The sequence below is a fragment of the Cherax quadricarinatus genome, chromosome 21 (genome assembly GCF_038502225.1).
Source record: "Cherax quadricarinatus isolate ZL_2023a chromosome 21, ASM3850222v1, whole genome shotgun sequence".
NCBI lineage: Eukaryota > Metazoa > Arthropoda > Malacostraca > Decapoda > Parastacidae > Cherax > Cherax quadricarinatus.
The window spans coordinates 35,425,584-35,438,579 of NC_091312.1; the positions used below are offsets into that span (position 1 = coordinate 35,425,584).

The 12,996-nt window shown below is 37.8% G+C and overlaps 1 protein-coding gene across 2 annotated transcripts in view; it reads right to left on the reverse strand.

Annotated features, from left to right (window-relative positions):
- Positions 1-12,996, reverse strand: part of LOC128689166 (uncharacterized) — a 175,548-nt gene that overhangs the window by 102,647 nt on the left and 59,905 nt on the right. For both annotated transcript variants that reach the window (XM_070087371.1, XM_070087373.1), the window contains exon 2: positions 3,144-3,203. In XM_070087371.1, the coding sequence (XP_069943472.1) occupies positions 3,144-3,203 (60 nt within the window). The remainder of the gene's footprint in view (positions 1-3,143; positions 3,204-12,996) is intronic.

The following is a 12,996-nucleotide window of genomic DNA, read 5'->3' on the forward strand; positions in this document are numbered from 1 at the left end:
CTACCACAATTACTCTCTCACTTGGTTCAAAGGCTCCTATACATTCACTTAACATCTCCCAAAATCTCTCTCTCTCCTCTGCATTCCTCTCTTCTCCAGGTGCATACACGCTTATTATGACCCACTTCTCGCATCCAACCTTTACTTTAATCCACATAATTCTTGAATTTACACATTCATATTCTCTTTTCTCCTTCCATAACTGATCATTTAACATTACTGCTACCCCTTCCTTTGCTCTAACTCTCTCAGATACTCCAGATTTAATCCCATTTATTTCCCCCCACTGAAATTCTCCTACCCCCTTCAGCTTTGTTTCGCTTAGGGCCAGGACATCCAACTTCTTTTCATTCATAACATCAGCAATCATCTGTTTCTTGTCATCCGCACTACATCCACACACATTTAAGCATCCCAGTTTTATAAAGTTTTTCTTCTTCTCTTTTTTAGTAAGTGTCTACAGGAGAAGGGGTTACTAGCCCATTGCTCCCGGCATTTTAGTCGCCTCATACGACACGCATGGCTTACGGAGGAAAGATTCTTTTCCACTTCCCCATGGACAATAGAAGAAATAAAGAAGAACAAGAACTATTTAGAAAAAGGAGAAAAACCTAGATGTATGTATATATATATGCATGTGCGTGTCTGTGAAGTGTGACCAAAGTGTTAGTAGGAGTAGCAAGATATCCCTGTTATCTAGCGTGTTTATGAGACAGAAAAAGAAACCAGCAATCCTACCATCATGCAAAACAGTTACAGGTTTCTGTTTCACAGTCATCTGGCAGGACGGTAGTACTTCCCTGGGTGGTTGCTGTCTACCAACCTACTACCTACCTGGCTTCATATCAAGATGTATAAATAACAGGAGTCCTCAGGTTGTTCTTCAATTATATATATTATTGGTTGGGCCTTATTTAGATTATCCTGCATAGTTCTGATCACCATATTACAGAATGGATAAGAATGCACTAGAAATGGAACAAAGAAGGATAATTAAGTTGATCCCACGTATCAGAAATCTTTCCTACAGGGATAGACTGAGGGCCCTGATTCTGCACTCTCTAGAAAGGGGTAGAATTAGTGGGGATATCATTGTGGTATGTAAATGGAAAACAGGAATCAACAAAGGGGATGTAAATAACATGATGAAAATATCTAACCAAGGCAGGACTCACAGCAATAGGTTCAAGTTAGCAAAATTTAGATTTAGAAAGGATATAGGAAAGCACTGGTTTGGTAATAGAGTTGTGGATGAGTGGGGCAAACTCTTAAGTAATGTCATTGAAGCTAAAATGTTGTGTAGTTTCAAAAATGGGTTAGACAAATACATGGGTGGGTGTGGGAGGATATGAGCTGGACCTGACCAGCTTGGGCCAGTAGGCCTGATGCAGTGCTCCTTCTTTCTTATGTTCTCATGCTGGAATTCACGGAATCCAGTTAGCCAGACTTGAGTCCTGGATGTAGAAAGAATAGTGCCTGCACTCTGAAGGAGGGGTGGGGATAATTGTAGTTTGGAGGGGCATCTGAATTGTAGTATTGGCATGTCTCTATCAACACAGTGATCAAGTGAGTTGTGGTGAGTGTTTCTTCTTTTTTGGGTCACTACCTTGGTGGGAGACTACCAGAGTGCTAAAAAAAATATTTACTTTGCACCAAAACTAATCTTTCCAAAATTAACCTGATATAATTCAACTAAATCCTACTAAATCTGTATCAGTCAAGTTTTAATTTAAATTATATTAATATTTTGACTGTTTTCATTGTATATATACGCCTTACGAGCCAGTGGTTTTGACGTATTAATACGTGAAAATTCTAGCAGCTTCAAATCAAGCAGGAAAAAGCTGGTAGGCCCACATGTGAGAGAATGAGTCTGTGTGGTCAATGTGCGCAGTATAAAAAATCCTGCAGCACACAGTGCATAATGAGAAAAAAAAACTGACCGTGTTTTTGTATTAAATCACCAACTTTGAGGTGTATTTTCATATAGTATTTATGATTGTATTCTCGCTTTCTTGGTCTCATGTGATAGAATGAAAGACATTTTACAGAAATAGAGATGATTTTGATTGGTTTCACGATGAAAAGGACCTTGAAACTGAGCTCAAATTAGCGGAAATGTTCGATTTTTGCCGATGTTCAATACACGTCCAACTAGCCATTCTAATACGCAGCCACAAATGGGTTGATGTTATTTATACAATTATTACAATAATGAAGTAGTCTGCATAACAGTAAATCTTCTATTTTTGTGTGAATAAAAATTCAAAATAGAAAGCAAGAGTAATATAAGAGGGGCCTGGAGACATGACTAATGAACAGAGGAAATGTTATTTTAGTGCCAGGAATGTCTGCATCGTTTCTTCTAGACCCTATTTTGAAATTGGCATCTTTTTTAATTTGCGTGAAATTGGCCAAATTGCCAATTTCTGACCACTTTATTGGGTAGTTGAAATCGGTAAATGAGCAGTTTCTTGTACTCAATCGATAGAACAAATGGATTTTTAAAGAAATAGCTATGAGTTTGGTTAACTGGAACAATGGAATTGGCCGAAAATAGGGCTCAAAATGGGTGAAATCGCCAATGCGTATATACTGCCGAGATCGTTAACTTCGTGAGAAAGTAATTCTATAAGGTTTCCATCAAATTCCGTACTTTTGGTGTTATTACCATCGGGAAAAGATTCTCTATCATTTCATAAAATAATTTTTTTTTTTAATATTTTGCGACACAGAGAGACACTTGAGGATTTGGGGTCGCGACAGTCAAGGGGTTAATTAACATAAGTGAAATTCCATTTTCTGGTGTTCAAACTGATTTTAGAAGAATTATTACAACAATGAATTTACACACAGCATTTTTGGTAAAATAATCATTGCCTTATAAACTAAAAATAACAATAGTGCCTAAAATGCTTCACATATACATGCTGACATTCAATATTAGCAGATTGTACAAATGAATAGTAGTGTGAATACTGAAGCCTCACAATTAAAAAACTCATTCATCCTTGATGACTTTTCTTTATATACGTCATTAATTCTCTTGTAAACAAGCATACTTCCCACTGAATTCACTGCAATCTCATCACATAACACATGAACATAACAGCCATTAAAATATTAAAACATCATATACTAACCTTGTCATCTTTTGATGTTTTTAACTGGTAATTCCACCCAATAGGTTTCCTGGGAGGATCCTGAAAAGTAAAACTTTACAGTAACAACTAATATGATTTTCTCTCATATAAATAGTTACTAAACTAAATTATAAAAATACAGTATAATCATTCATAAAACTAGATAATGAATTGATAACTAAATGGTGGAAGGAAGGTATCCCCCATCACCTCCCACTTAGTGTTTCATGGCAGGAATTTTGCAAAATCTTAAATATCTGTAGTCATGTTTATGTGCATGAACACATGCGTGCATGCATTCATGCATGTGTTTGTGTTCGAATATCTGTAGTCTGCCTGGAAACAAAGTACGTGTACTCAGGTTACCTCCACCTCTGAAGACCATCACCCTCATAGCCTGGTCTCAGACTGGACCCTATAAATAGGAAAGGAAATGCAGTTATAGAAATAAAACTACTGTATTAAGAAAAACTCCAGTAAGTAAAGGTAACTGTATATTGTCACCCTACATGTTCATGGGGTAAAGAAAATGTAATCCTACCAATGCAAGACATTCAACAGGCTCCCATTTCCAGCTCATGTTATAGGGCAGTAGTTACTTCTTGGATGACTGTAATCTACCATCCTACTATATTTGTGTTTATTGAGTATACTTGTGTCTAAGCAAATATTCTAATACTTATGGGAAGTGCACAATCCATAAAGGTCTGTGTCATAAGGATTTGTACTTGCCCCAACAATAATTTAAATACAGTACTGTACATATTTATTTATTTTTTATTTGGACATGATACATAGGTGTACAAAGAAATATAGTGATTGGGTGTACCTGCCAAAAGCCCCTTGTATGCAGAGCATTATGGGCAGGCTTAAAATTAACTTAGATTAACTAAGCAATGATATATTCAGTGGTAAAAATTACAGTAAACAAATTACAACATGAAGTACAAATGAGTATTTCAAATAAGAAGCATTAAAGTTGTACAAATTTGTAGCATAACAATGTATAATATAATCGAATCAGATCAAGTAAAATCAATGATTTGTAGTGCAGAAACAGGTCATATGGTCATTAGATGAGTTACTGTGCATTCAAGAGAATGTAATTAAAAAAAAAACATAGTTTGATAGGGTCACAGGTTATACATTTATGAGATTCAGTTATTCAGTATTTATTTAGTTGTGGTTGAGTAAGTGGTTTTTAAGAAGAGTCTTGAATTGATAAACAAACAGTATTTCTTTTATATTCACAGGTAATGAATTCCTGATTTTTGGGCCTTTTATGTGAACTGAGTTTTTACATAGTGCGAGATGGACACGGAGAACATCAAAGAGTGATCTGTGCCTTGTGTTATGGTCATGTGTTCTGCTGAAGGTGGTAAGGAGAAGTTTGAGGGGAGGGTCTATATTCGAGTTTAGTGTTATATGTACACCTACCATCCGACTTACGACCGAGTTCGGCTCCGAGAAACCGGTCATAAGTCGAAATGGTCGCAAGTCGAACTTTACTACTGAATATCAACAAAACATTTTTGTAATGACTTTATTTTATTGTTTTATTTTGGTATTTCATGTTTTACTTTACTTTTTATGCTGTTAGTACTGTATTTTATACTGTAAGGTTTAGGATAAACACTGTGTACAACACAAATAGTTGTTTAATTCCCAGAAATTTGGCATAAAAAACACGGTCGTAAGTCGAGTGGTCGTAAGTCGAGCAGGTCGTAAGTCGGATGGTAGGTGTATGTAGTAGGCACAATAATAAGTATGGATGTTTTGTACGGTGAGTAAGTTTAGAGTTTTGAATATTGGTGGAGTATGCTGCCTGGAGTGGGAATTTATCATTCTGACTGCAGCCTTTTGTTGGGTAATTAATGGTCTGAGATTATTTATTGTTGTTGAGCCCCATGCACAAGTTCCATAGGTGAGATAGGGGTAAATGAGTAAGTAATATAGGGCCAGGAGGGCTAACTGTGGCACATAGTACCGTATCTTCGATAGTATGCCTACGGTCTTGGAGATTTTCTTGGAAATTTGTTGTACATGTGTTTGAAATTTGAGTCTATTATCAAGGTGGATTCCTAAGAATTTTCCCTCTGTGAGCTTTGTGATAGGTGATCCGTTTATCATTATGTTAAGAGGAACATCTGTAGTTCTGTTCCAAAACTGAATGTAGTAGGTTTTGTCAATATTGAGAGTAAGTTTGTTAATCATCATCCAGGTAGATATTTTCTGTAATTCGGTATTTACAGTATTGGCTAGTAAGACTGAGCTTGGGTGACAGAAGACAATGTAGTGTCATCTGCAAATAGTGTGGGTTTGAGTAGTTGCGATGCATTTGGTAGGTCGTTTATGTAAATGAGAAAGAGGGCCAAGGACACTTCCCTGTGGGACACCAACTGTAATTGGCTGTGTGGAAGAGTTTGCTCCATTTGTGTACACATATTGGCTTCTGTTGCTAAGGTATGACTTTAGGTAGTTGAGGTAGTGCCCTCTTATACCACAGTGTGATAATTTTATGTGCAGCAAATCATGGTCAACTGTATCAAAAGCTTTACATAAATCAATGAAGATTCCCAATGGGACTTCTTCTTTCTCGAGTGCAGTGTATATTTGTGTTAGCACGTGTATAATAGCATCATTCGTATTTTTATTAGGCTGACAAGGGGTTGAGTATGTTGTGGGAGATGAGGTAGGAATAGATTTGCTTATGAATTAGTTTTTCAAAGATTTTAGAGGGTGTAAGTTGGATATTGGCCTATAGTTATTCAAGTCTGCTTGATCTCCTCTTTTATGTATCGGGGTGACCACCCTTGCTATTCTGAGAACTGTAGGGAAGGTAGAGGATTCGATGGATTTGTTAAAGAGTGTTGCAATGATTGGTGACAGCACTTTTGAAGCTTTATTGTATATAAAGGGCGGTAAGGTATTTAAATCTCCTGTCTTGTTTTTTAGTGTGTTGATAATAAGTGAGACTTCTGTTGGGTTGGTTGGAGCTAGGAATAGTGTGTTCGGGTAGGTGCCAGTGAGGTAGTCATTGGGTGGGGTATTTGAGCTTGGGATTTTACCCGCAAGGTTTTTTCCTATGGTGGAGAAGAAAACGTCGAGTCTGTTTGCTGTTTCAGTAGGTGGAAGTAGGCTACGTTCATCTGGTTTTGTTCCTAGAATTTCAGATAGGGTTTCCCGGGTCTTTTTTATATCACCTTTTAAGTTGGATAATCTGTTCTCATAATATAATTTTTTTGCCCTTCTTATCAGGCTGGCTAAGATAGATGAGTAATGTTTTGTTTGGTCTCTGGTTATGTGACCCATTCTGTACTGTTTTTCATACTGGTGCTTCATATTTATGGATTTGAGGATGCTGGGTGTTAGCCAGGGACTGTTCAGTCTCTTAGCTGTGATCTGTTTAGTTTTTCTAGAAGGAATAGAATACCCCATGAATTTGCATGTGGATGATGAAAAAATCTCATACAAAATAAATACCATAATAAAAGTGACTAAATCTTTACAAGGTAACTTGGATACATTGAGCAAGTGGAATGACAGGTGGATAATGGAGTTTAATGCTGATAAAAACTATGTAAAGGAAATGAGAAGCAAAATCAGATCACATTAAGAATATAGATTATGTTACAAATTTTGGGAGTAGGATACAAGGAAAGGGATCTACAGATATTATTAACCCTTTCAGTGGCCATCACATTGAACTACTTCAATGAGGTCAGGGGTCCCTCATACAGTTCTGTATCATGAGCTCAGCACACTCAGATAAGCCATGAGCAGTAAATTTTGGCCTAGATAAGAGAATGGGCTTGTTTGGTGAGTGTGCACAGTATAAAAAAAATCTTGCCCCATGTGGTGCATGATGGAAAAAGTAAAAGTCTGACCATGTACGTATATGATTTAAAATAGTATTTCTGAGGTGTTTTCTCAGATGGTTTTAATGGTTTTACTGGAGTTTCTTGGTATCATTTGATAGAATGGCTGACATACTACTGAAATAGAGATGATTTTGGTTGGTTTCAGGACTGAAGGCAGTTAAAAATTTAGCTCAAAGTACAGTGGAACCTCAAATTTCGAACGTATCACATATCGAACTCTTTGAAAATTGACTGCTTTTTTCGAACCAGCTTTGTCCCTATTATCAGACTTGCCCCTATTTTCGAACCACTGGGTACTGGACCTATCCACCAGCCCCTTCTGTCCGCGTCCCCGCGCAGGCGCCTTGAGCCAGTCTGGCTTTGTTGATGCTTGAGTGAACAATAACCTGCACTCTCATTCAAACATTTTACAATTAATTCATTGTGTTTAGTGCTTGTGGGACTGTGAAATAAGCTACAATGGGCCCAAAGAAACTTGATAGTGGTACCCCTGTGGTAAAGAAAGTGAGAAACACCATAGATGTGAAGAAGGAAATAATACAGAAGTATGAGAGTGGTGTGAAACATGTTAAGCTTGCCAGGATGTATGGGAAAAAACAAGTCGACCATCGCTTCTATCCTGGCAAAGAAAGAACAAATCAAGGAAGCTGATTTCCCCATTTTAGGGACATCTTAAAGAGGTGCCAGAAACAGAGGACTGTGGACAGTTATTTTGTAAGACAGGGGTCCAGTGACTCTCCAGCTGGTCCTAGTGGCATTAAAAGACAGAAGGGAAGTAACCCCAGAGAGGGCTTTGATACCTAAAGTCCTTATGGAGGGGGATTCCCCTTCCAAACACTAACCCCAACTCCTTCTCTCCTCCTCCCTATCTTCCAGATGCCATCACCAATCTTCAATAAAGGTAAGTAAAAATGTTATTTTATATATTTATTTAACCCTTTCAGGGTCCGTCCCGTAGATCTACGGCTTTACGTTCAGGGTCCAAACCGTAGATCTACGCCATGAGCTCAGCTCACTCTGATAAACTGTGAGTGGTACATTTGGGCCTAGATATGAGAGAATACATCTATGTGGTATGTGTGCACCACATAAAACAGATCCTGCAGCACACTGTGTATAATGAGAGAAAAAAAATGAAATCATGATTTTTCGATTAAAACAGCAACTTTGCAGTGTTTTTTCGTATGTTTTTTATAGTTGTATTTGCGATTTCTTGGTCTCATTTGATAGAATGGAAGACATATTACAGAAATAGAGATGATTTTGATTGGTTTTAGCACTGGAAATGGCTTGAAACTGAGCTCAAAGTAGCAGAAATGTTAAATTTTTGCCGATATTCAAGAGTAAACAAACGACCTCACACATCTAATACACGTCGGCTGGTGGGTCTAATATACATTCACAAATATGGTGATGATATTTATACAATTATTACAGTATTGCATAACAGTAAATCTTCTATTTTTTGGTGTGAATAAAAATTTATTATGTGAATAAAAAATCAAAATGGAATTTATTTGTAAAGCCTCAAAACATAACTAATGAACAGAGGAAATGTTAGTTTAGTTCCAGGAATACCTACATTGTTCATTCTGGACCCTATTTTGAAATTGGAATATTTTGAACTTTGTGTTAAATTGGCCAAATTAACAATTTCCGATCACTTTATTTTGTAGTTGAAACAGTTGACTTGGCGATTTCTTGTGCTCAATCGATAGAATAGAAGTAATACTAGTGAAATAGCTGAGAATTTGGTTGATTGGAATAATGTAATTGGCCTAAAATGGGAGTCAAAGTCGGCAAAATCGCCGATTCGTAAATATCGCTGACACATCAAAATTCGCGAGAGCATAATTTCGTCAGTTTTCCACCAAATTTCGTACTTTTTGTTTTATTACCTTCACAAAAAGATTCTCTACGATTTCATAAGAAAAAATAACAAATTTTTTTTTTGAAAATTCTTGGACACTGGTGCGTGACTCCAGATTTGGGCCTTGGACCCTGAAAGGGTTAAATTTATTAATACATAATTGTACACTATATTTGTTGTGTGTATGTAAAACTATAATTAATCTCTATAAAATGTATTTTTTTGTGAATATTTCTGGGTTTCTGGAACGGATTAATTGTATTTCCATTATTTCTAATGGGAAATATTGCTTCGCTTTTCAAACTTTTCGAATTTAGAACTAGCTCCTGGAACGGATTAAGTTCGAAATTTGAGGTTCCACTGTAGTGGAAATATTTTATTTTTCCGATTTTCCTGAGGACAGATAAGGCTTCCCTACACTCCCCAGTCTGCTTTATAGGTTCCTAATATTCAAATTCAAAAATTTATTTCTTTGCATAGTATACAACGAGTAGTTTACATGCAGTAAAAGTTTGTTAAGCACAAAGAAAGCCACTAACTTGCATGAGCATTTCGGGCAGGCTAATTTTAATGTTTACAGACTACAGTGTACCCGCGCTGTTTGTCGGCTGTGACTTTCGTGAAATCCGACTTTCGGTAAGTTTTTTCAGCAAAATTTAGCTTCATGGTTCGTGATTGGACTCGTGACTCGGCGACCTTCTGGTATGCGTCTGCCCATCAGCACGCACACAAAGCCAGTCTCCTGCACTATTCACACTCAGTGTGCCATTGTTTACCAGCATGTGACCATCCCACGGGTTCATACAACACATTTCATAATAATTCATTGTTTTTTGTGCTTGCAACTGCTAAATAAGCCACCATGGGGCCAAAGAAAGCTCCTAGTGCCAGCCCTTTGGTAAAGAAGGTGAGAAACATGATAGAATTCAAGAAAAAACTCATAGCAAAGTACTAAAGTAGAGGAGGAAGAGAGAGGGGAGAATGTGCCTTCTGCAGTGATTCAGTGATTCTACAATATGTATGATACTAAAGCAGCAGGTATCAATAAAGGCTATAGCTCCAGCCAGCGATAAAGTGTAGAATTAACAGTGTAGCAAGTAAGTTAAGCGAGTAAGTGATAGAAAAACAACATGAGAGTAACTCTCTAATGTTGTTGGATGTGTATAGGACTGCTGAACATACACCGCCCTGCTATCTTCCACCACCCTAAACCTCTGCTAACATCTCCTTCATCAAACTAACTAATTAAACTAATATGTCCTCCAAGGTAAGTGTAAATATAAAAGTGTAAGTATAAAAGTAAATATAAGTGTAAATATAAAAGGACACCAATGGAAATATGTCACTCTTGAATTTTTTGGGTTATCCTGGGTACTTCACACATATGCTGCTATGTATGATAATCTATGTATGTAACTGTATTTGTGTATACCTGAATAAACTTACTTATTTATAAATTAAAATGTAAATATTTCTTATTCATAAATTAAAATGTAAATATTTCTTATTTATAAATTACATACATTAAGTGTGATGGTGGTCTTGGCCAAAGCTTCCACCGCCACCAACATGGCTTCGCTCAGTGGCAGCCCTTAAACCCAACAACAACTTACACCATTTACTCCTCAAATACATTATGACATATTTTATTCATTCTAGAGAATATATCATGTTTCTATGTTATTAATATTGTTTATAATGTCATTTTTTTTTTTATTATCACACTGGCCGATTCCCACCAAGGCAGGGTGGCCCGAAAAAGAAAAACTTTCACCATCATTCACTCCATCACTGTCTTGCCAGAAGGGTGCTTTATACTACAGTTTTTAAACTGCAACATTAACACCCCTCCTTCAGAGTGCAGGCACTGTACTTCCCATCTCCAGGACTCAAGTCTGGCCTGCCGGTTTCCCTGAACCCCTTCATAAATGTTACTTTGCTCACACTCCAACAGCACGTCAAGTATTAAAAACCATTTGTCTCCATTCACTCCTATCAAACACGCTCACGCATGCCTGCTGGAAGTCCAAGCCCCTCGCACACAAAACCTCCTTTAACCCCTCCCTCCAACCTTTCCTAGGCCGACCCCTACCCCGCCTTCCTTCCACTACAGACTGATACACTCTTGAAGTCATTCTGTTTCGCTACATTCTCTCTACATGTCCGAACCACCTCAACAACCCTTCCTCAGCCCTCTGGACAACAGTTTTGGTAATCCCGCACCTCCTCCTAACTTCCAAACTACGAATTCTCTGCATTATATTCACACCACACATTGCCCTCAGACATGACATCTCCACTGCCTCCAGCCTTCTCCTCGCTGCAACATTCATCACCCATGCTTCACACCCATATAAGAGCGTTGGTAAAACTATACTCTCATACATTCCCCTCTCTGCCTCCAAGGACAAAGTTCTTTGTCTCCACAGACTCCTAAGTGCACCACTCACTCTTTTCCCCTCATCAATTCTATGATTCACTTCATCTTTCATAGACCCATCCGCTGACACATCCACTCCCAAATATCTGAATACATTCACCTCCTCCATACTCTCTCCCTCCAATCTGATATTCAATCTTTCATCACCTAATCTTTTTGTTATCCTCATAACCTTACTCTTTCCTGTATTCACCTTTAATTTTCTTCTTTTGCACACCCTACCAAATTCATCCACCAATCTCTGCAACTTCTCTTCAGAATCTCCCAAGAGCACAGTGTCATCAGCAAAGAGCAGCTGTGATAACTCCCACTTTGTGTGTGATTCTTTATCTTTTAACTCCACGCCTCTTGCCAAGACCCTCGCATTTACTTCTCTTACAATCCCATCTATAAATATATTAAACAACCACGGTGACATCACACATCCTTGTCTAAGGCCTACTTTTACTGGGAAAAAATTTCCCTCTTTCCTACATACTCTAATTTGAGCCTCACTATCCTCGTAAAAACTCTTCACTGCTTTCAGTAACCTACCTCCTACACCATACACTTGCAACATCTGCCACATTGCCCCCCTATCCACCCTGTCATACGCCTTTTCCAAATCCATAAATGCCACAAAGACCTCTTTAGCCTTATCTAAATACTGTTCACTTACATGTTTCACTGTAAACACCTGGTCCACACACCCCCTACCTTTCCTAAAGCCTCCTTGTTCATCTGCTATCCTATTCTCCGTCTTACTCTTAATTCTTTCAATAATAACTCTACCATACACTTTACCAGGTATACTCAGCAGACTTATCCCCCTATAATTTTTGCACTCTCTTTTATCCCCTTTGCCTTTATACAAAGGAACTATGCATGCTCTCTGCCAATCCCTAGGTACCTTACCCTCTTCCATACATTTATTAACTAATTGCACCAACCACTCCAAAACTATATCCCCACCTGCTTTTAACATTTCTATCTTTATCCCATCAATCCCGGCTGCCTTACCCCCTTTCATTTTACCTACTGCCTCACGAACTTCCCCCACACTCACAACTGGCTCTTCCTCACTCCTACAAGATGTTATTCCTCCTTGTCCTATACACGAAATCACAGCTTCCCTATCTTCATCAACATTTAACAATTCCTCAAAATATTCCCTCCATCTTCCCAATACGTCTAACTCTCCATTTAATAACTCTCCTCTCCTATTTTTAACTGACAAATCCATTTGTTCTCTAGGCTTTCCTAACTTGTTAATCTCACTCCAAAACTTTTTCTTATTTTCAACAAAATTTGTTGATAACATCTCACCCACTCTCTCATTTGCTCTCTTTTTACATTGCTTCACCACTCTCTTAACCTCTCTCTTTTTCTCCATATACTCTTCCCTCCTTGCATCACTTCTATTTTGTAAAAACTTCTCATATGCTAACTTTTTCTCCCTTACTACTCTCTTTACATCATCATTCCACAAATCGCTCCTCTTCCCTCCCGCACCCACTTTCCTGTAACCACAAACTTCTGCTGAACACTCTAACACTACATTTTTAAACCTACCCCATACCTCTTAGACCCCATTGCCTATGCTCTCATTAGCCCATCTATCCTCCAATAGCTGTTTATATCTTACCCTAACTGCCTCCTCTTTTAGTTTATAAACCTTCACCT